The sequence below is a fragment of the Ornithodoros turicata genome, chromosome 2 (assembly GCF_037126465.1).
Source record: "Ornithodoros turicata isolate Travis chromosome 2, ASM3712646v1, whole genome shotgun sequence".
Classification (NCBI taxonomy): domain Eukaryota; kingdom Metazoa; phylum Arthropoda; class Arachnida; order Ixodida; family Argasidae; genus Ornithodoros; species Ornithodoros turicata.
In genome coordinates this window covers 98,848,351-98,872,829 of record NC_088202.1, presented here as the reverse complement: position 1 = coordinate 98,872,829, position 24,479 = coordinate 98,848,351, and the positions used below count along the sequence as shown (strand labels likewise).

The window sequence follows — 24,479 nt, the reverse complement described above, 5'->3', positions numbered from 1 at the left end:
GAAACCGCTACCGAAAATGAAACGGAAATAGAAACGGGAACTAAAAGCCGAGTTTTTCAGTTACCGGAACCGGAAACAATAATATTGTCATTAACAAACCCTGGGCATGACCAATGAGGTGGTGTCACGAGATTGGAAGTATTTCGAAAAGCTAATAGTTTGCAAGCTATTCAAGAGTGCTGCTTAGATAGACGCCATGAACTGCAAGAACTTTCGCGATTGTTACACTGCCCCTCCCCCCCCCCCCCATATATTATGTTCTCCTCGGATTTGCATGATTTGCGTGGGTCGGTCCGTGGCAGGTAGGGGGGCTCGAGCCCCCCCCCCCCCCCCCCCCCTAGCCCCCCCGTGGCTACGCCACTGAGAGTGAGTATAATGGATCACATTATCTGGCGTAGGGAGACAGCGTGACCTCGGTGACGTCTCTGCGTCCAGCCATCCGATCTGCGGCGCAGTAATATTTTGAGAGCCGACGGACTATAGTATTCAGGCTCCCTAGGAAATTGCCCATTATCAACTTACCTGTGATTCGTCACGAGGGTCACGAGCTCCCGCGTGAAGCAAATCCGGCGTGACGTTGCCCACTGGTGTGTGGCCAACAACGGCAAGCTACAATAAGGTGCATAATGTAAAACCCCGAGACTAGGGAACACGAAGGGACAAACACAGCACGAGGTGATTGAGATTTCGTGTTGTGTATGTCCCTTCGTGTTCCCTAGTCTCGGGGTTTTACATTATGCGTCATCTTCACCAGCTCGCTTGCTTCCTAGCCATTTTTTCATTACAATAAGGTATTTCGGCACCCCCTACCCCCGGCCAACCGCGGTTTGTTTGCAATACCAGTCTACAAAACGGTTTTCATATCCCGTCGAGAAACGTTCCGATCGCGCCGACTTAAAAAATCATGACATCGAACGTTTTGTTCAGTTGTTCGAGATCAATCGGATCCTAGGCTGCCGCCCCATCTATGTGAATCATCTGAACTAACGTTGAGGGCGGTGCCACGCAACTTTACATTTGACATCAGCAGTTTCTTCAGCTGGCAACATTGTGTCACACATTTCAGGATAATGGCTGCTGCTTGAGCGCTCGAAGAGCTTAGTCGCTTCACAAGAGGAATTTTTGAACTACCAGCGTTTCTTTTAACGTATTTTTATGTCCGTGAAGCAGCATGCAAGCATTGCAGCAAGGTGAGATTTTGTGACGCACATGTGAGGACGCTGCGCACGTTTATTGAGGCGTTCGCCGTGCCGTTGACTCCTGCCCGAGCAGTTTACGTCGCTGGTTCATGCTTTCTGGTTTTTGGATGAAAGCCAGTGGCCCACCTCTTAATTCTAAATGCGTTGACGGTATACATTTACAGAAGCACAGATGTAGCATGTGGAAATTTTAAGCGCTGCTACTCTTTCAGTAGCTTTAATAGAATTACTCGTCTTTGCAATTGACGTAAGTTGCACGAAATTCGTTCGCTCCGTGAAGGTTATCTACGTTTGTTAACATGAATGTTTTAATGTTTCATGTCTTGACGTGCACCTCCGTACAGCGGGTACGTGTGCGAGATTAGTGACTGACACACACCAAATTATATTCAAGCACGCGACAGCCCCATTTGACTGAGGTAGACGTAGTCGACTTCGCGATTACGTTTGTAGCAGCTTGAAATTTTTACATGGAAATGCCTCTCGGCTACCACGTTATGCTGTTGTGTAAGACGACAGTGTTTGTGTTTCCGCGTAACTACAACGTGACCCATTAAAGTACTTGTGTATTCCCTTTTACATTCTTTTTCATCTCGTATATAAGCTAAATATTTTATAGGTTTACCAAGCAGAACGCTCTTGGAATAACTTTAACATCTACACAAAATGTGTACTATGTTGATAAGCATTCACCAGTCTCGGGGAGGATGCTGATATCACTTTGCCGTTCTTACAGTATGTAAAAGGTTTGACACACGGGATTCTGCAAAATTAACAAAGGTCATGCTGTCATGCCAGGGATGGACCCAGACCCTTTAGGGGAGGCAGTATCTTTGTGGAAGCACGTAGCAGGGGAATCCTAAAGCTTAACCTCCTGATTTTGGGGGATTCCACGATCCACCACTGTGTCATGTAGTGGTGCTCACGATAAAAAGCACAATCATAGACACGGTTCCCTAAAGTTAAAACTAAGCAGTTTCATAATAGCGAGCAACTGCAGAAGGTTTTAGACTGCAGAATGTCCCACCGTTGCATCATGCTTAATTTCTCCAGGTCCAGATTTCTTCTGGTCCAGGGTCTTCTCCACCTTTCTGGCATCTTAGCAGTAGACGATTGCATTACATTTGCACTAGTCCTAAATGTAGAATGTTCACATTTTGAAGCTGCTGTGGTCTGACCTCGTAGAAGCACTCTGGAAAAGTGCAGGCTTTTTGTGCAAGCTTGTGATTGAAGCAATTGAGAAACAAAGTGGAAGTTTTGAAATATCGTAATGATACAACGATGGGAAATTTCCATTCCTTTCACACCACATGCACTTCTTCCGATATGTCAGAAGTAAAATGTATGTACAGTAGCAGTCTACTTCTTTAGAGACCTTCTTAGCGGCACCTTTCTGTTTGAATGGAACAGAAAATTACATTTTCTTTGTCTGTGTAAAGGATTGCTTTTATGCTGGTTGGGCGTTTATAAACCTGGTGTGCGGTTTGACATCAGTTTTGTGTGTTTCGAAGCAACATTTTCTGTCTTGTGTGTGAGGGTAACTAGTTGATATAATGTCAGATTTTTAGCTAGCCTCCCAGATCGATCCAGTATGTAAGATGTACGGAAAAGATGTGGCAATGCAACATTTTTTTCCCATCCGACAACTACATCACTTGCCATTCCACCCGTTAAAGGAGTACAGAGGGCCGTCCAAAAATTTTCAGATTAAGACGTCTGATGAAAGTGTGTGCGTCATTTTACCGAACGGCGCTAAAGGTTTTGATTTGTGCAATTTGTTTCCCAGAAAAAAACTCACATAAACATGGGTCTGCGCCTTCACCTTTAACTCGCCACTCCGGGTATTACGAGGAGGAGAAGGAATGATGCCACGTCACCGATGACGTTATAAGGAGAACTCGTTCTGGTTCGCCGGTCAGTGGGGGTCAGTGCCTTGTCCCTTTGCCGCCGTAAACCAGTTTTGCCAGTTCTCCCGGAGAATTGGGGATAGAAGGAGTGGCCGAATCATTACCGAGCGAGGAGAAAGGCTTTTTCGGAACCCCGAACAGCCGAGTAGCAGACGACAGAGGAGTAGCAGACAACATTTCTCTAGACCAATCAGCGAGTGTTCTCCTTGTAGCGTCAGCGCGAGATTCCAGGCAGATCACAGGCTGGTACTGCACTTCACCGCCGTTGCGCACGGTCGCTTTTTGCGGCGTACTTTAAATTCAATTTCTGTGATAATTATGACTCTGTGGAGTGAATTACTTCTCATGGTGCATCTTACTGGCCTACTTAACAGTTTTATAGGAAGAAAACTGGGAGAAAAAAAAATGATAGCAGAGCAAGCAGAATGATTATGGCAGGATGCTATTTATAGGGAAATATTTTTGGCGTTCTCAATGAAAACATTGTGCCTATTTATTAATTCTGTTTGACCATTTCCACTTATTGTTTATGCATGTGCTGTCATTACTGTAAACGCAGTCACGTTTCGTTATTATGAAGTTAACCAGTCGATGTTTTCATCCTTGCTTTAGGATTGCTTTTATGCTGGAAGCGACTCAGTTTGTGAGGTCCTGGAATCATCTTCACACGCCTCTCCTCTGAAATGGGCGAGGAGGCCAACACTGGTTTCGATGCCCACATGAGCCTGGCTGTAGTGCCCAGCGGGCAGAAGAATGCATCATTGTAGCCACCACCTTGGCAACTGTGCCCACTCATGGCCTTATATAACGTGCATACTCCACATATCATTGGAAAAGGGTGAAATGGAGAAAAGGGTACCCCCATCCCATAGTCATGACGGTTTGTCCCAGGGACAGAATAGCAGGGATGCAACAGATCTATCTTCAGTTGCTGGTGATGTTAATGAGGTGTTCGAGAATGATACTGAAAAGGCAGTGGTTGTGGAAATGGACTTCCAGTCCCCAGGAGAAGTGGTGCAGGTATGGCGGGATGACCACCAAAGCATATCAGAAAAGGACAGACAAGACTTCACGGATGTATCATTAGAAGGCATTGGAAGGGGCGTTGGATCTTCTAATTTGGAAGGAGCGCCACAAGGTAGCAATAAGCAAAGTGAAGACTGTGCAGAGAGCAAGCTACATCTCAGTGTTTACATGGCATGTGTCTCTCTTGACTCTTGCAAAGTTTCTAAGGGGCGTTCGCACCTGGAGGGACCATGCTGCTGTGAAACTTGTGATAGAGCGGTGGCCTTGTCGGGTACTAGCCCCAACCACCAACGAAAGAGTGGATCTGCAAAAGGCATCAAATCACACCGATCCTTTAGTGAACCTTCGTCAAGTTACACCTTGGTTGTGAAGCCCAGAGCACTAAGGCCCCTTGTGAATTGTGATGCTGTGGTGCGCTACCCGGGAAGCTTTGAGACGTTGCATTCACCTAGTGCTGCCCAGGAAACATCAGGCATTCCCTGGCGTCCGGGAAGCACCCCATCTCATCCAGTGGCAGTTGGAGAGGAAGAGACAATTTGCCTGCCATATAGCAGTCCAAACAGCCCAATACCATTTACATTAACTGTCAACAACAATAAACCTCCCAGAGAGAAGGCAGCAAGCCGTAGTGACGAGGAAGAGGGACCCGCAGAAACAGACTGTGCAACATGCAGGAGGTGTCAGTCGGCTGGTATGGAGACAAGTTGGAAGAAGTCAAAGAAGGGGCTTGCGAAGGCGGAGAGGATAGCTCAGAGACGAAGGAGCGATGCTTACAGCAGTGGAAAGCATGACCGAGAACACGTGACCACAAGGTGCATGTCTGAAGAGCTGAGGAAAACAGAACCACACTGTTTGGAGAAAGAAAAAGTTGTGAGAAATGGAGGTCGAAGCCCAAACTCCAAGCAGTCCCTCCGTTACACGCTTGGTTCATGTCTGGGATCACGCAGCCACACAAACAAGAGAGATGCTGCATCGCGCCAAAAGCGTCGGTTCTCATTTAGTTTGCCAGGTGCACTCGTTAATCTCTTCAGAAAGGGATGTCCACCCACTCTCCGGAGCACATCTAGTCAGACTGATCCCTGTCCCCTTGAAGACATTGCGAGTAACAGTAGAATAGTGACACCCTGCCGTAGTCCATATGTTGTTAGGGCTCTCCCGCCATTACCCAATGAAGCATGTGTGCCGTGTGGACAGTTGGGGGCAGCCGACAACATTAGCGGCACTTCTGACGACTCGGACAGAAAAAGCATGGACTATGCAGCTAGCATCGAGAAAGTGAAAGACGTAAGTGAGGTCGTGTGTTGGTGTTTTGGCTGTAGTGCACAAATCGGTGCTTTAAATTAGTAGCCTGCTTATCCCTAGTGATTTACATCGGACATGGGTTTTAAGTTGTGGTAGTATTGTTCTCCCAAGCAAGTCTTTCTTTTTTCTTTTACAGTGTTTCGATGCGTGAATCATATACGTTGAGAGCTATGGATATGTGTAGAAGTAACTAGATTATAACATCACGGATAAATTGGAACATAGTTCAAATAACTGGTTTTATGTGTGTTGGATATTTTTGCAGTAAGAAGAGCTGGGATGCAGAGAGGCAAAGCACAAATGCAGCTATTAGATTTTATTTTTCCAACAAGTATAAATACAGTTGTGAGAAAGGGAAGATGCCTTTTTGAGAAAAGTTGTGAATGGGGTTGTAGTTAATGCATATTAGTCATGCTGTCAGGTGAATCCCCCACAGGTATACAAAGCTAGTGTTCAGGCTCTGGGATCCCGGGATTTCAACAAAGTTTCACATCCCAAAATCCCAGGATTTCGCGAGGCCAAATCCCAGGATTTCGGAATAATAAATTTCAGCCTTCTTGGCAATGGTTATACGAGCGAAAAAGGAAAAACGGTGTCTACTGACTTTTGGTTTCAAGCGTCCCTTCCCCGACAAATACAATTTGCAATCTGAAACTGAAAAGACCTCGTCGTCCACAACACATGACAAGGACGTTTGCCGCTGACTCGTGAACCACACAAGTCATAGCTGAGAACAGCCCGCAAGTATCATCCTCAAACTCCCACGAAATCAAGGAGTCTTCCGATCCACAATGCTACACAAAATATTGCAGAATTTCTCTCTCTCTTTCTCCCTCTCCGGGGAATCTCTCTCTTTGTTCTTTTGATCCACAAATATGTTTATTTGGAAACAAAAAGTGCAAATGGAAACAGCATTTTCAGAAAAATTATACTCTGCTGCTCCAGAAAGGACATAACAGTTAGTATGTATGAATAAAAGGGGAGAAGAGAAAAACGCACCATTCTGTTCACATAAGCGACGTTCCCCAGAATACTCCAGCGGAAGATGCGAAAAACGTCATTGGATTTAGCTGCAACGCACGTACAAGTGCTAAACGTCACGTGCTCTCGTGTACTGCTATCCTCGAGCGTAGCCAAAAGAAATTTCGTAGCAGACGACAAGAAGCGACGCCCCATTGCAAAGCATTACAACGATATGCGGCACGGTGCCAATGCTCAATATAATACGCGGGAAAACTTTTGCACCGCGAGAAGATTTTTTTTTTTTTCGTTTTTTTCCGTAGAATGTTCCATGGGGATGAAAGAAACGCGTACTGTATCGGAATTTGTCACAGCATGAATGTGCCAGGTCAATGCAGTCCTATACGACATTCCGGGGACAGTTTCGACAAAATCCCAATCCCATGCCGGGATGCCAGGATTCACATTCAGAAATCCCGGGATTGAAAAAACGGCTCAGGATTCCGAACCCTAGTATCTGCATGTGTCCACTATCTGAAGTGTTGTAGGTCAACTTTGGAAATGCTCAATCTCCTGAGGAACAAGCAGAATTGACAGTTTGTTCTTCTCTTGAAGTGGCACTAAGAACTGCTTCTTAGATCTGTCAAGAAGTGCAGTCCCCATATTGTAAAACAGCCTGAGTTTGGGCAAAAAGGAAGAACGGATTGCACAGAAGGACTCAAAACCTATCTTACCTATCCTATCTTATCCTACCTAAACCTATATTATCAAGAGCAGTCACTAAGGACACCTTGGACCGATAGTTCGCTTAGGAAAGGCGAACACCCACAATCCTGACAATGTAATGGTAGATGTCCAGCAGGGGTGCTGCTGTCAAGCACTTCACTCTGCTCTTTTAGTCTGGTGTTCAGACTGTGGCCAGCTTACCCTATGCAGCATTCTCCCGCACATCGAGGGAATGCAGAAAACAACATTCTATAGGACACATCACGAACATTCTTCTATGTGCTATTTCACATTTTTTATGAAGAGAGGTTCCGTTGACCCTTCAACTGAGAGTTGAAGTTTTATAGGCGCAAATAGGGTGAGGGCTGCTCTGTGCTTTCCTCCTACATTTTTTAAATTATGCGAAAGTCTGTATACATATAGTATTACCACCAGTCTGCACAGTAACTTTTCCTAGGCGCTTTTCATTGTTCGCTTTAGTTTTGCAAAAAAGGATACAGTATTTTTTGTTGTTTAGCAAATCACCCTTCCTTTTTTTTTTGAAAAATATTTTACCTTTATCACAACTGTGTTTATACACGTCGCAAAAATAAAATCTGATAGTTGAGAGTTATCAGCTGCATTTCTGCTTCCATGTGTCTCTGTGTGCCAGGTCTTCTTGTTGAAAATATATGCAGCGGACATACCGTAGAAGACATTTATTTTTGCGTGGAAAATACCTGCATGTTTTTCAGTAGAACCGACCCGAAAAGAGATTCGCGGGTATCTAGTGATGTCGTGGTCATCGTTCGGTTTTTCGTTCTCGTCCTTTGATGTCAATTGTTCAAGTCGCATTCCAAGTTGGTCATGTAACAAGAAAGTTGCATCCCTGTGCTTCTCTTTGTTTGGGTGAGTTAGGGTAATGATACACTCAAGGCTAGGACGTTCCACGGTTTGGCAACCGACCGGATTAGCAAACAGAAGTGCAGTTTTCTAGATTGTGCACTATCTGTAGTCACCCCAGGAAAAAGCCTACAATGGCAACTAATGTTATTTCAATTTATTTATTTTAAATTATTTATTATTGATTAATTAATTTATTAAAAATAAATAAATTGAAAGTATATATTTATATTAGATAAATATATATAATATGATATTTATATTACAGTCGACCCCCGTTTATCCGGACGGTACCGTTCCCGGCGAAATCGTCCGGATACCGGGGCATCCGGATAAATGAAACGACCAAATAGAAACGTCCTACAGAGCAAGGTTTATTTAAACACAGAAATCTCCTCAATGACAGATGTTACATAGTAGTGTAGGCACTCGATTCCTGCAAACTTTTGCTAATTGCATAGAGTTGAGCCACGCTGTTGCGCTGCACGAAGAATGTCAGTGCGGATGCAAAGTGTGAATGTCGGAGCCTTGTTTCTCACTGGCGTCATCGACACTGTCTTGCTGCACATCATTGGAGGCAACAGCAGCAATCACACCGTCATCAGTCATAACTGCACACGCGTCATCGTCCTTATAAACATCAACGTAGTCAGAAACCGCAGCATCATCTACGGCAGTCGCAGTGAGACTCTGCATCAGGGATCGCAGCAGGCCCTCGGGTTGGAGTTTTCCCCTCTAGAACCGGACAGTTGCTCGAGATATTTCCAAATGACTCGACTGATCAACGTGACCCAACGCACACAAATAGAAAAGGGGGTCATCGTGCACGGTTGTCTCCCCTACGGAGGAATGTAGGTCCCTGACGTGTGACGGGAATAACCCCAACACAGCAAAAAGGGTGACGAAGCGGGATCAGCGTCTCCTCTTACTCACGGTAGTCCGGATAACTGAAGCTGGATTACAAGAGTTTTCGACTTTCGTTCCCTGGAATTCTTGTCCGAGTCCGGAAGCTGAAGTCCGGATAAACGAGAACAAAATACATGGAGGAAAATCCGTTCCCGTGCCTTTTGTCCGGATACCGCGGGATCCGGATAAATGAAGTCTGGATAAACGGGGGTCGACTGTATAAATTTATAGCTAGGGACTGTGCAGTATGTTGACTGGGTATCGTGCAATACTTATCTTCAGTGGGATATGCAATTTGCGAGTACTTAAATTTGTGATTTTTTGGTCCATGTGAGAAATAGTTGCACACAAAAAAATACTTCTGCACTATGTACCAACTACCCCGCCTCACGACAGTATCTCTGGTTTGAGAGGTGACAAATATGTTCCGATTTGTTACTACAATGTCAGTGTGTTTTTTAGTATTTCCAGGCATAGCAATCAATTGTTTTTGGTCGTCAGAGTTTCCATATTCCCTTCAGTAGATATAATAGTTTAAATACCTAATTAAACCTGATTTAGTTTGCATGTTTTGTCATCCATTTTCTATATATTTAATTTGTTCAACACTTGAAATTAGGTTTGATTAGATTTAACTGGCTCTGAATAACTTTTCTTTTAGTTTAATCCAACTGAAGTTGACACTAAGAAGTGCAGGCAGTATTGTAAAAGGTGCTGAATATCAGATATTGAATTTTATTTATGTATATTTGGATATCATAGTTTTAACTTTTTATCATATCCCTACATCCAGTTAGTATTTAGTTGCACATACTTTGCACTTGGTACGGTTGAATGTACATATTCGTATTGGTTATTTGTCTTTCATTAGTGTGGCTGGTACTGGGGGCCAGTGAGTGGAGAGACAGCAGAACGTCTCCTTGCCAATGAGCCAGACGGATCATTTATAGTGAGAGACAGCTCTGACGAGCACTACATCTTCAGCTTGACCTTCAAACTGAATGGCCTTGTGCGGCACGTCAGAATCGAACATGACCAAGGTGAGCTGTCTGTCTACTTAAGGCCCAACCTCATGAGGCGTTTTTCTGAGCGGCAGAACGTGGAGCTTTTCTCAGCGGCAAGCAGCGCTGTCGAAAAATACGCAAAGCTAAACCGCTTGCAGCATTTCTACAACAGCGGATGGATGGCATCCCATGCGAACTTTTCCGTACACTCTCAAGGAAAGAAACTCCACATAACTTGATAAACACCTCTATTACGAGTGAAAAAGTCTCAAACACAGGTGCTTTTGAGTGATAACATATTATAACAAACAAGATAGTGCAGCAAGTGCGTACCCACGGAGCCATTTTGTTGTGAATGCCGGTCCCGTTATTCACAAGGCACCCAAATACACAGAGCGAACGCAGCATTCTAGTTGACATCTTCATCAATCTGTTGTACACTTCTCTTTGTGTTTTGCATACACAAGAAATATGTTCTGATCTTCCGAAATTCTCCCGAAATCTGGCACGGCCGGATGGACCTAACCCGAGGCTAATCCCCGATTGGCCACTTGTGCACGTCGCTCCCACTTCTTCCGCCAAAATTATCTGCTCGACTTGGACTTCGAAACTCAAAAGCTAGTGGCAACTGCCACATACTGGACAGCATGTTCACTGGTATGCGGGAGTAAACCACATCAAGCCAGCATTTACTTCATACTGTTTCATACGAGCAGTAGGGTTATGCACCTTCCTATTGTTCTCCACTGCTCTGGCTGCCGGCTGCCAAACGCCATGGCAGGCTGGTGGATAAAACGCTCGAGAAACGCCTCATGCGGTTGGGCCTTTAAAGGAGTTGAGAAACCATATGCAACCCACTAAATAAATGCATGTCTCCGTTTCATACGTTGTGGTCCATGGATTGGACACTCATCCCACATTCCTCATTCGAAGTGCTTTTTACCTGTTGGGCTTTCAAAAATGCAATTTTTTCAAGCCACCGTTGATGGTGGGGCCGAAAGAGCTGAGAGGTGCCGGCAGATAAACGGGAAGTGACGTTTTATCCGTGCACGTTGCCTGAAGCACCTGAAGATCACCATAATGAAGGGGCCGTTCCCCGGTGGCCAGCTCCCATTACAACCACCTACGTCGTCATGGAAGCGGAAATGTATGCACTTTCTTCCTCTACGATGAAACATCACCCCAAAAACGTGCAAGGTGGTGAAGAGTTGAGTGCGACAGAGGAGCTCGCCCAGCATGTGACGTTTCCGAGTGCAATAGCTCCGTAACGCGGGATCGCAGAAACATAGCGTTTTGATGTGCATGTTGAGTGGACCTAAGTCAGTATTTACATTATTTCTTCAAAAGTTTGGAGATGGTTTTACAACCCCTTTAAGTAGGCTATAGGTGACATTGTATTTGTTTGTTGTGGATAGAAACTGAGAAAATCAGACTTAAATTATATTTTTTATGTGTTATTATTAGACCCTGATGTTTTATGGTTAAACCCGATTTTTCCCGGAATTTGCACCCCGAATTGAGGTTCACCTATCTAGGGTTAAACCCGATTTCTACCTGCAAAACTGCACCCAGGCTAGGCACCTCAAGGCATCGACATACTAGTTTCTCACAAAATATGCGACTGCCCCTTACTTCTGGCACTCTGGATAAACGGTACAGCGAACGTTTATTCTACAATAATGCCTGATTTCTCCCCGAACTCAGTTTGACGGTAATTTTTCTGCCCGAATTTGCATGAATTTTTTACATCAATTTATTGACCCGATTTCTACCCCCCGAATTTGGAAAAATATAAAACCCGAAAACTTCAGGGTCTAGTTATTATTAGGTGAGCGGCTTTGTTGCTTATGTTTTTTTTTTGTCTATTTGAATTTCAATATGGGCAAAAGGGAAAGGGATTCACATCTTTACTTGTCCTTGGTGTATCATAACTTTTCATTTTGATTTTCTTTTGCAAGGCAACTTCAGCTTTGGCTGCCTCCAGAAATTCCACAGTAACACCATAGTGGACTTCATTGAAAACGCAGTGGAGCACTCGCGTAGTGGAAGGTACCTATTTTTTCTACACAGAAGACCCGTCCTTGGCCCAATGAGAGTACAGCTTCTCCATCCAGTGTCTAGGTTCAAGCAGGTTCAGTCACTACAACATCTTTGCAGGTAAGTGATCATACACCACGCTGCTTTTCTATCTATAATCCTGTTTTACTCGACGACAGTTCAGAGAAACCCTATATTATTCTACTATGTAAAACGTGAAGTACAAATATCGATTTCAGCAGATTGTACGTGAAAAATTCGTCAACGTGCGAACTGTGAGGGTACAATGCGGATTGTGCACTCATATACCAGCAGTGGAATGGAGCACGTTATGACAGCGCTAATAGTTACGATGGAATTTAACCGTAAACGTGAATTGAATAACGTTGTTTCTGCCAAGAGAAAGCAATGACAGGCACCTTTTACTGCACATTGCTTTAGAAATTTTTTTTTGTGCCATCAGTTTAATTTTTTTTATCTATCACGTGCAACAGACATGGAAACCTCCTTTTGCCTGTATTGGACATATCTGTGGGTCTGCTACATACCTGCCAACTCTCCCGATTCATCCGGAAGACTCCCGGATTCGGACCGGTTTGTACGATTGTACGGCCGAGAAGCAAATCTCCCGGAAAATGCAGTTTCCCTCTCTATATCTCAAACGCCCACTTTTTCTCTGGGCACACAGACAAAAACGTCAATCCAATACCAGCTCAATTGCCATCGGCATCGCTGCCGCTTCCCGGAGCCTCTGTGTTACGGAGTTCAGGGGTTATGGTCATGGTTCTAGTTCTAGCACTTTTTGTTTCCGGGCATTTCCTCCACGTTTTCGGGTGACAAGGGTGCCTTTGCACTAGCTGTTTCGGCCTTGCGTACCTCGCAAAGAGAACCTCGATCTCGAAAACAGAACAGAGACATAGTCTTGTGTCCTCACGTTCTTTTGAGAAAGTGTCATAGCCTTGTCACAGCTTGACACCCAGATAGTTTCTTGGAGAGGGCAATGTCTGTTGCTGCAAAACGACGAGCCTGCTGGGGTGAAGTGTGCTCCTGTTACATATGCAAATAAAAGCCACCCAACATCGGCTTTCTCCTACCTCCCCCCCTCCGTTTTGAAATCTCCCTAATTTGAATGTTCCCAAGTTGGCAGGTATGCTACTAAGAACATAGAGTTTAGAAACTATAAGGGTCCATTGAGGAACGTTTGGGGGTGCGATTTTTCTCCTGCACCTTGGGTTTTTTTCTTTTTTTTTTTTTTTTTTTTTTTCACATTATGTAATTAGAATATCTACAAAAGGTAATAAAGAGTCCAAACTTTGAAAATCTTGCAGAGGAACTAAGATATCATACCTTTTTGTACAGAGCTTGACCATTGTGTCCTTTAAAGCACCACACAAGGCTGGAAAACATGCCAACTGCATAACCCTACTGCTCGTATGAAACAGAGTATGAAGTAAATGCTGGCTTGATGTGGTTTACTCCCTCATACCAGTGCTCATGCTGTCCAGTATGTGGCAGTTGCCACTATCTTTTGAGTTTTGAGCACACTATTATCGCTTGCATTTTACAGTACCTTTGTCATATGTTTAACTGTAGCATTTCACAATATCACCTTTCCTTTTTTTTCTTTAACATCAAAAAGATACACTACAGTAGTATCTCGATGATACGAATCTCACAGGGTAGCGGAAAAAATTTGTATAATCCAAAATTCGTATCAAATGAATTAAACCAATATAAAAATTGAGGCTAGAAAATAAACAGTGACTGTTCATTTTCATTACTGGCAGTGAAAGAGGTCGGTCATAACGCTTTTGTGTCTGCGATACGATGATACGAATCTCACAGGGTAGCGGAAAAAATTTGCATCATCCGAAATTCGTATCAAATGAATTTAACCAATATAAAAATTGAGGCAAGCAAATAGACAGTGACTGTTCATTTTCATTACTGTCAGTAAAGGAGGTCAGTCATAATGCTTTTGTGTCTGCGATACGATGATACGAATCTCACAGGGTAGCGGAAAAAATTTGCATCATCCGAAATTCGTATCAAATGAATTTAACCAATATAAAAATTGAGGCAAGCAAATAGACAGTGACTGTTCATTTTCATTACTGTCAGTGAAAGAGGTCGGTCATAACGCTTTTGTGTCTGCGATACGATGATACGAAGATACGATGATACGAATCTCACAGGGTAGCGGAAAAAATTTGCATAATCCGAAATTCGTATAAAATGAATTTAACCAATATAAAAATTGAGGCAAGAAAATAGACAGTGACTGTTCATTTTCATTACTGTCAGTGAAAGAGGTCAGTCATAACGCTTTTGTGTCTGCGTTTTTGGCCAATGCTGCCCAAATTCGCGAGCTGATTCAAAAGACCCAACACGTGCTTTCCACCCGCAAGTCGCACCGTAGTGTTCTAAAGCGAGCTTCTCATAAAGTATGCACGCGTTAGGTGAAGCCAACTTGCAGAATGGTGATGCGTAATGTTGCCAGAATTTGTCCTGATATGTTCCCTCCATGCGTTCTGGTTGCTCTTTTCTGCCAGTGCGATGTCACACAGCTTCGACGTTTATTGTTGCGAGGGGGGTAAAAAGGTCAATGCCACTGTGCCCAAGAAGGTAACTAGAGTGCCCACTGTGCCCAAGAAGGTAACATCGATAACTGTTATCGATCCTACCACCGACCGTTAAGAGGTTCGTATTACGCACCTCATATTCACCTACGCTGAGACGCCGGAGTGTACTCTCTCTTTTTATCCTGTTCCCCCTGCCCTTTGTGTATTAAAGCTTCATTGCTGGTTCGTGAGTCTATCTGTCTATCTCGTCCTGTGTTCGTCCTATGTTTTTCCCCTCAAACTCAAGGCAATGTTAATATCAATTCAACACCAGCTAGCTTGCCTCCTCCTGCTATGTTCATTAACAAACTTTGTTATGTAGAGGCTCTACTGTATTGTCTCTGCAGTGAATAACTTCCCAGTGTCCTTCTCTCCGCAGGTTTTCAATCTTAAAGACGATTCGAAGAGATTTCATCGATTCTCTCCCGCTGCCTGTTCGCTTAAAAGCCTACCTGAATACACCGCACTATTACTCGGAGGAACTGGCAAACATCTCTCGCAAGGGCCATACCATTCATACCGATCTTTCTAGTCAGCGTCTGTCCTTTGATGTTGAAGAACCTCACGTTGATACTACAACCACTCACGAAAGTTGATGATTGTCGTGTTTCCTCAGTTGAGTGAACTTCCTTCCGTTTGATTCTGCAGTATTTGCATTTTTCTTAGGTAAAAACCTGCTTGACTGTGATTTGTATGCTGAATGTCTCGTGTAGTATAATAGGCACAAGATATTGTATAAAGTTTGCATCCTGTCATACAGGCTTCTGTGAAAGCTAGGAGTGACTGCATTTTTGTGTTTGGTCACATGCTGCTTTAAAATACTGGGGCTACACAAGCAGTAATGATAAGTGATTGTTATTCTAAGCATTAAACTAAAGTATATGCTTCTATGATAGGTGCTGCAATGGGCAGAAGGTGATCTGTGCAGTGCGTACAGGATATGGCTACTGAGCATTTTGTTGCCGCACTTTGAATAGACGGAAATAATAAATATCGCTGTGCACTGTGATCATTTCGATTTGAATGCTGAAAATTAAAAAGAGCCTCGTTTCATTTTGAGAACAAGTGTTTTTAGTGTTCTACTCTGGAACATTATTTCCAGGAGGAACCACTCCACTAACTTACAGTCGTTTAGTAGACAAAATCAACTGTACTGCTGTGTAATGAATTTAAGGGAAGCAACAAGGAATAATTGGAGATTTTGTTGCTGAGGGAAGACAATCTTTATGTGTACGTGGTCGTCATACAGTTGCCAATGTCATTTAGTACCACGTAAATATGTGGAGGTTGTCCTAGTTACAGCACCATTTGCAATTTTTCTTTCTCATAAGTGCAAGGCAAAGATAGTATTATGCTTGACCTGCATAAACTGCATGAACATGGCATTGTGCACATGTACTGCAGTTCTTTTCAAGAACACACTGCAGGCAGTGTGTTCCCAGTATTCATGTTTTTTTGCTTTGATTGATGACTTTGATTCATGAAAAATGCATTGGCTAAACAGAAAAGGCTCGAAGAAATTGTAAGCAGCAGTTTGTTGATTACCACATTGTTGCTGTGGGTTAAACCAAAGCGGCACACTAGCCTAGAGATCATCTTACTCATGTGGGGGCCCGAGGTAGAGGATGACATGGGCCGAGACGCGCCCTTACAAATTTCAGCAAACAAGCGTTTATGAAAGTGTGTACTTGTTTAGAAACCTTCTCTACCTTTCCAGAAACAAATTCAGCAGTATTTGTGTGAGAGAAGAAACCAGAGTGGGAAATGTCTTAAGCCTGATGTGAATGTGCTTTGTTTCTTCAGCTTTTGTCTCGAAGCAGGGTGATGGAGCAGTATGCAATGTGAAACAGTGATGTGATACTTCTGTGAATGTTTTGCGTTTTTTTTTTTTTTTATTGCTGCATTAACACGTTTTCAAAGTTCACTACTATTTTGAGAACTTCATATCTCTTATTATTTTCTCATAGCTTGGGCATATTTTCTCTAGCATATTTCTGGGCAAAATGGCAGAACATCACTCCCTTGTGATGCCAAGAACGGCTCTCATAGCTCATTTTCGAAGATCATTGTCTAAGCTACTGATCGTGAAAAGGTATGTCCAAAGTACATTGTAAAATGTTGTGAAGCAATTTATTTTTAGCCATTAGAATGAATCTACATGCAGGTACTATATGCGACACACCTGACTGAAGTCTGGGATCCTACTTTGCTGTCGTGTTGCAGACAAATTTAAGTTCCCTTCATACCAGAGATGTAAAAAAACGACTTTTATGAAAAAAATTACAAGTCTTTATTTGATCCAACTCATACCTTTGGCAGGTTCGTTTTTTTTTTAACCACAGGCAGCAGGCTTGTGAAAACTCGTAACGAAGATACATGGAATAGAGGCTGCTAATACAGTTGACATAGAGCTGAACAGATCTCTAAGAGAGACTCTTAGATGACAAAGCATATATCCATTGCTCTTGATAAACCCGAAGAGATGTTCTTCTGTGTTGTGCTAGGAACATTCGAAGGTCTGCTGTAACAATATGCCAGGAGTACAGTCAGAGGCTTTGCTAGGCTCTTGGCAGGCCGCATTTCTAGCAGATCTCGTACAGTCCAGATAACCAAGTAAGCTTTTTTGGCACTGCAGCAGAAGATTGTGGAATGTCTTTCACACATTGCTCTCTTCCTGTAGTGATGTGAAAAACTAAAATGAAACCTGTGTTAATTGAGAAGGCCACAAAACTCTCCTTTCCAGTGCAGTGCATGATCAAAACACAGTTTAAATTTTTGAAAGCAAATGCACTTGCATAGTTGACATTCTACCACTAGTCATATGTACCTAAACTTCATTTTTGTAACATTAGCCTGGCGACCACCCAGCTCATACCAGGATAACTCATCCCGAGACAGCCTGTACCGACCAACTCGTACTGGGACAACTGGTACCACCCTCAAATCATAGTGGGACAACTCGTACCAGGACGTCTCATATTAGGATCACTCATACCAGGACAACTAGTACCACCCTCATATCTTACTGGCACAACTGGTGCCAGACATCTCATATTGGGATCACTCATACCAAACTCAACTCGTACTAGGACAACTAGTACCACCCTCAAATCTTACTGGGACAACTGGTACCAGGACGTCTCATATTGGGATCAGTCATACCAAACTCAACTCATACAAGGACAACCAATACAGGGATACTTGAACCAGGAAAGACCATTGATGATCCAGAAAAGGTCTTAGTTAGACAGCGATGGAATCCTACTTTCTGATGATTATCTATTGGTGGTGAGATGTATCTTCGAGGAAGGAGCAGAGATGACCAGTACAGGACTATGGTAGTAAATTTTCCTTGGAAGAAGCAAAGAAGATTAATTTTACTGTGTTGTGACAGCAGCAGTAATATGTGAAGGTTGGTTTTCATTGATATAACACTTACAGTGTCGTTGGTACACATTTTATGCCATGAATGAGTGACCCCTGATGAGGGTCCCGAATTGCTGCGTATTCCAGCTTTGGACTAATGGGGGTTTTATATATTGTTTGTTTCAGGTTTTGAGGGGAAGGAAGAAATTATGCGTAAGGTAGCCTAAGGTTTGACCAGTGTTAACAATGTGCCCCATATGTGTTCACCACGATGAGTTAGATGATTATGCGAGCTAGCCTTTGATTTGTATATACAGTGTGTCCCATGAGAGGATGTCACTCAATTGCTAAAAATAGGTTTCACTTCAGAAAATTACTACTTGGAATACACACACACACAGACTTTTGCCACAGATTGACTTTGTTTGCATTCCTGTATCGCATTAAGCAAGCTAATTTCCATGATTAAACTGGAAAAATTGCCAAGCAAAGGCAGCATTTTTCTTCCTGAATTCGGAAGCCTATGGCCGTAACACACTATTCCAACCAAAATCACGAGGTTTTCAACCCCGAAGGGGTTCATTATTTTGCCTTATTATTCTTATTATGAAGGGGCCCATTATTTCATTCCCCCACGTCACCATCAGCAATGGGGTAGAGTATCGTCCCTGGCGATGAAACTCCCCATTCATCATCTTAAAAGTAAGGCTGTTGTTGTTGCTCTACATATATTTGACTGCCGCAAATCAGTCGCTGGGCGAAGCGCGCTCGTTGATACTTACGTTTGCGGAACTGTTGGCTCCGTCCAAATACCCTCCCTCCCGTGCAAGAAGAAAAGAAACCCGCGACAATCACACCTTTATCAACGTGTCTGTCGTCAGTCGCCAGCCACTGATAATGACTGGTTGCGCGGCAAGGCCGTCGATCGGAATAAAACTGTGTAGCTCATTTCCACTTCGCTGAGACAAAGGCGGAGCCAAGAGTTCCGCAGACGCAAATTTCATCGAGCATACTTCGCCCAGCGACGGTTTTTCGTCTGTCAAATTTATGTAGAAACCTTGTGAACAAACACGTGATTTTGATTGGAATAGTGTGTTACGGCCATAGGCTTCAGAATTCAGGAAGAAAAATGCTGACTTTTCTTAGCAATTTTTCGAGTTCATTTATGAAAATTAGCTTAATTAATACTAATAACAGCGTGACACAAATACAAACAGCCTCAATTTGTGGCTAAACTCTGTGTGTGTGTATTCCAAATAGTTTCATAATTTTCTGAAGTAAAACTTTTTTTTTAAATTGAGTGACATCCTATCGTGGTATGCCCTGTATGTATGGTAATCTGTGCTTGTATAGTGAAGTATTGTTGCCTCACGTCTGTTTATTGTAGTTCAATTGCAGTTCAGTTTGTTACAGTAGTTTGTTGTAGCTTGTTAATGTATTCACATTTGTTGCAGTGCGTCTTAAAAATTATTTAATGTACTTCGAGACAATGTTGTTTGTATGAATGTTCTCCGCTATGGGTCACATCCTACAATTGTTACAAGTAATGCACGAAAAAGCCAATGAATGCCAGCACCCCAGGGTTGAACTCGGACCTTTCTGACCTGGCGCTGGCACTCATTGCCATTTTCGTGATTTACTTGTTGACTTTGTCCCTTAGACTCTTGGAGGCCCTACATGTTGTGTTAGTCCCTAGGTAGAGCTCGCCTCGGCTCATTTGCCTGCTTAACAATTGTTTGATTTAATGAACTGATTGTTCCTGGTTTTGATCTTCCCTGGTATGAGCTGGCTTGGTACGAGTTGTCCCAAAATGCAGTATCCTGGTAGGAGTTGAGTGCGGTATGAGTTTCCCGGTATGGTGTTCACTGTGGTATGAATTATCCTGGTGTGAGTTGTCTTGGTATGAGCTGGGGGTAGAGCCATATATTTCTTTGTCTCTGCATTGTCAAAATGTCTACTTTTAAAATATTTGTGAGCCTGTGCCACAGCTTCAGTTGTTGTCATTTTTTAATTAGACAAACTATTTTGGGGGCCAGTTAAATTATTCTGAAAAATGGTTATTTAAGTCCACCCTGCTTCATACCTTCATAACTCACGCCATTGTAAGAGAAGGCTCGGACCTCTGTGTCAAATGTTGTTAATATTCAGGAAGATGTGATGACAGATTTCTGGCATGTGTGTCGCAAGTGGTAAATCCTACATCATTCAGCCACTATCGTATCTGTCCACTAGACCCATCAAACACAGTACAGCTTGCAGCAATGTGACGTGAATCACAACTTCATGATGCTCATTGCTCGTACTCGAACAGTTAACACTCACTTGATCTGTTTTGCCATATAGCTGAAAGCTGTTGACTGTCTTTTGTCACAAAGGTAATGCACAGAGGGAACAATCTGTATCCATAAGATGTATACCTTTTTGTATTTTGGGAACTATGTCACGTTTGATATGCTGCAATGATAGCTTGGAGGATGGTTCTGTACTTCAGACAGGTACCCAGTGAACACTGTTTTTTAATATGGTTCCATTGTCTTTCCTGTAGTGTCACAGTAAAATGCTTCTTAAATGCTTAGTGTGCTTGACGCTAACTTTAAGTAAGGGAGCAATTGTACAAAAATGAATTTTGCTAGGACATGCATATGAGACACACATACGTGGTTTGCCTGGGTGACACAGCACAAGACCTTGCTGCTTGGCTGTTCTGCGCCCTCTCATTGGAGAAGTGATGCCTGACTTGTGTCAGTGGAAAAGGGAAGATGTAAGAGTTCAGCTCCACTACGAAGGCCTGCATTGCATAATGCAGGTGTGTGGTGCGGCTTTACACTCCCAGACACAATGCACGTGTGCCATGGGTAAAGAATAGCTGGGCTACCCCTCGAAATCTATAGTTCAGGTGTACAAAGCGAAGCGTGTCGAGACGGCAGCACGCGACTGCGTCCACCGTCGTCCAACGGGTGTAGCGCACTGCTCTAGCACTAAGGGCCAGTTCTCACTTGGCGACGCCCGACGCGGCGTCGTGAGCGGGCGGCGGAAATAGACGCGCATTTCCGGAGTCGGGAGAGGAGAGACGCCGAGCCAAAAAACTGCCATGCCGAACTTCTTTCCAGGGAAGGACAACGGACGTATTTTGGTTAGCGCTTCCAGTTTCGTTGCTGCTATATTTTCGTTTCCGTTACCCGTTTCTGATAGCGACCTTTCAATTTCGTTTCCGTTACGCAGCAGGCCACAGGCTAGTTCTCCATTGGGTTCCAGCCCATTGTGGTGTCGTGGGGAACGAGCAGGCCGACAGCGCCGCAGAAGCAGCACTCTCGTATCGGAAACGGACCAGTATTGTTCTGCTGAGAAGAGACCGCCGTTCAATTCTGCGACGCCTAGTGACACCCCTGGCTTCCCGCCAATGGACAGCCGACATTCTTCCCCCCTCTATGTGGAGCAGAGTTGATCCAACGCTGGCTTTCCGCATGCCACGAAACACCTCTCGTCAAGATGCTGCATTAATCCACCGAATGCGCCTCGATGTGGCCTTTACAGCTCAGTGGCGATACCGCTTGAGACAAGCGGACTCTCCCACCTGCTGCCACTATGGTGTTCTTGAGGATCTGGAGCATATTCTTCATTGCCCCCACTACCACCCTTCCCGAACCACACTCTCCGAGTCTCTTCGTCAGCTGGACTCTCGCCCCTTCTCCCTATCGAAATTACTTGGTCCGTGGCCTAATCCAGCCCAGCAACGCTTTGCGCTCAACGCTCTTCTGACATTTCTGGACACCATCAGACTTCGATCGTTATTGTGAAGGGGCTCGTTATTTTATTCCCCACATTCCCACAAGCAATGGGGTAGAGTATCGCCTGTGGCGATGAAGCTCCCCAGTCTCCAAGGTCGAAAATAAAGTTGTTTGTTTCCGTTACGTTACCGTTGCTGTTTTCGGTAGTGGAACGGTTGTTACAGAGCTGCGGGAGGACAGCACGCCCGGCTCTATCAGCATGATGTTTTGCCGAAATGCTGCTTCGGTGTCACGCCTACACACTACACAAGTAACTTTACGTCGTTGGGATGCGCACATCTTGCAAGATTAAAGAAAAATGTAGGAACATGTCTTCAGTCACTCGGAGTCCAGCAACTCAAGATGGGCGTAACCCTCATCCAATGTCGCATTCATAAGCGGATGCTGTCAGTAGTAAATAACACTACCATGGCCGCGGTGAAATGGAAAAAGAAAAATGAAGAGGTACAACATAAGTAACTAAAAATCGTAGGCTGTCATTCTGGTGTTATGGTGGAGTATAGTCATGTGTTGATGTCATGAAGTTATGGGGACTGGGACGAGATGAGCAATGGGTGCACCCTCGAGATCCAATGTTGCGCTTTCTTTCCATGCTCTCGTGTAGAGCATTACAGGGAATGGAGTCACCAAAACAAAAACAAAAATAAATGAAAAGTCACTCAAATGTCATCGCACAACAGGAATAGCCGTTACCCGAATTCAGTACCGGACGATAAATTTGTTTCCGTTTCTGTTTCCGGTAATGGAGGACCGTGCTATGCGTTTCCGTTATCGTTACCATCTCCAATTTCGGTAATATACCGTTTCTGTTTCCGTTACCATTACCGTAAGGGCCAGTTTAGAGCCCTGCGCGGATGAGATTTTTGGCATCCGCATCCGACCCGCATCCGCACCATACACAACAGTTTACATCCGCATCCGATCCGCTGAGCAAAACGCACCATCCGCATCCGATCCGCAAAAATCCGCACGTTTCGAAAGACGCGTAAAGACCGCCGGAAGCATGTTGGTATAATTTCGGATGCCTCCATGCTGTCACGGAAGGACTCAGTCATGACGACAAGCAAAGGTAAACCTTTCAACAAACGCGATATGGAGAGACTACTGGAACGCGTGGAACGCTACCTCGTCGGCGCTCGCGCGGTTCGAGACGCCTGAATGCCACCTCTCCCGTCTTGGCGCCGTGCATGGTCAAAGGTGAACCAACCATGGCCGAGTGGGCTAAGGCGTTCGCTCGTTGGTGGTAACCAAGGTCGTGCTGAAGACTGGGAGGTGGTGGGTTCGAATCCTACCGCCGGCTGTGCTGTCTGAGGTTTTCCCTGGGTTTTCCGAAGGCTTTCCAGACGAATGTCGGCACAGTTCCCCCTGAAGTCGGCCCAGGACGCATACTAACCCCCCTGTCCCCCACTCCTTCCTGCTATCCTCTCTCCGTCTGTCCACATCTGTACGTCGCTCATAGCCACAGTTGCTTCGCGGCGCTAACACCCAATCAAAAAAAAAAAAAAAAAAGGTGAACCAGAGCATGCGCTCGCTGTCGGCTGTCGGCGCGCAATACAAATAAATTGTGGGTGGAAAAATGACAGCACGCGGTATATCCGCATGCGATCCGCTACCGATCCGCTGCCTTCGTATCCGCATCCGATCCGCATCCGACCTCGAGCCATCCGCATCCGATCCGCACACCGCAGAAAGTGCTATATTTTCATCCGAATCCGCAAGTATCTTGCGGATATCCGCTTCCATCCGCGGATGGTGCAGGGCTCTAGGCCAGTTCTCACTTGGCGACGCCCAACGCGGCGTCGTGAGCGGGTGGCGCGGAAGTAGAGGGGCATTTCCGCCGCCCTGTCAGCGCGCACGATTTTCATGTTCCCACCACAGTGGCATTCCGTCGTCCAAAGCAGACGAAAAATGAGGAGGCGTGGCCTTCCTGTGTCGCCTACACGACCATCTCTATAAGAAATGGTCGTGGATAGAGATGGTCGTGGTCACCTAGTTGGTCGCCGTGCTGTGGTTCTCGGCAGCTCTCGCCGACGCCGTGAAAGAAGTTCGGCATGGCAGTTTTTTAGCTCGACGTTCTCCTCTCCCGACTCCGGAAATGCGCATCTACTTCCGCCGCCCGCTCACGACGCCGCGTCGGGAGTCGCCAAGTGAGAACTGGCCATAATATTGCCGACGGTAGCCTTGACCAAATGCACTGCGGAGTATTTTTCTTTCTTTTTTTTTCAAAATGGCGTCTAGCATTGATTATGTGCGGGTGGCCTCGTAGCACAGTGGGTACAGCGCTCGTACTGGGTTCGACGGTACTGGGATCGACTCCCCTCACGTCCATCCATTGACTGTGTTGATCGAAGCCGGAAGGATCCTCCGATCTGCACAACAAACGTCAGATGGCTTAGAGTGATGAAAAAAAGACAACACTTTGAAAGACGTGCAGTGTTTTGAGCAGGGAGTTCTGTGAACCCTCTTCCGGTTGCGTTGTAAATAATTCGAATATCGCACTTCCGTTGCTGTACATGTAAGTAACGACGTTTCGTCTCATCGGTCGACGAACGCAAGACGCAGCTAGTAGTGGAAGGCTGTCCGGCGCCTTGATGCGGCACCAAGAAGTCGTGCAGGTGCATGAAATGCAGTCTTAGGTAAGTTAGAAGTAACCATAGTTACCGGAAAAGTAACTAGTAACTCTAACTATAATCACTCTTAAAAGAAAGTAAGTTTCAGCTAAAACCACCTTGTCCGTATGTTACTTTCAGAATCG

At 44.6% G+C, this 24,479-nt stretch overlaps 1 protein-coding gene across 2 annotated transcripts; it reads left to right on the top strand.

The window, feature by feature from the left end:
• The first annotated feature begins 1,036 nt into the window (after positions 1-1,036).
• LOC135385829 (uncharacterized) lies at positions 1,037-20,511 on the top strand. Of its 2 annotated transcripts, none has more exons than XM_064615363.1 (5): positions 1,037-1,190; positions 3,719-5,416; positions 9,780-9,948; positions 11,871-12,069; positions 14,950-20,511. In XM_064615363.1, the coding sequence occupies exons 2-5, from the start codon at positions 3,860-3,862 to the stop codon at positions 15,164-15,166; spliced, it is 2,142 nt and encodes a 713-aa protein (XP_064471433.1). In that variant the 5' UTR covers positions 1,037-1,190; positions 3,719-3,859; the 3' UTR covers positions 15,167-20,511. The 2 variants fall into 2 exon arrangements, with proteins under 2 accessions (XP_064471433.1, XP_064471434.1); XM_064615364.1 differs by lacking the exon at positions 1,037-1,190 and adding an exon at positions 3,011-3,123.
• Positions 20,512-24,479: the final 3,968 nt, after the last annotated feature.

Bases quoted from the DNA above. Each gene is read 5' to 3' on its own strand.
- LOC135385829 (XM_064615363.1), top strand. From the start codon at position 3,860: ATGCATCATTGTAGCCACCACCTTGGCAACTGTGCCCACTCATGGCCT. The intron at 5,417-9,779 runs GTAAGTGAGGTC...GTCTTTCATTAG, and splicing joins GCATCGAGAAAGTGAAAGAC to TGTGGCTGGTACTGGGGGCC. The intron at 9,949-11,870 runs GTGAGCTGTCTG...TTCTTTTGCAAG, and splicing joins CAGAATCGAACATGACCAAG to GCAACTTCAGCTTTGGCTGC.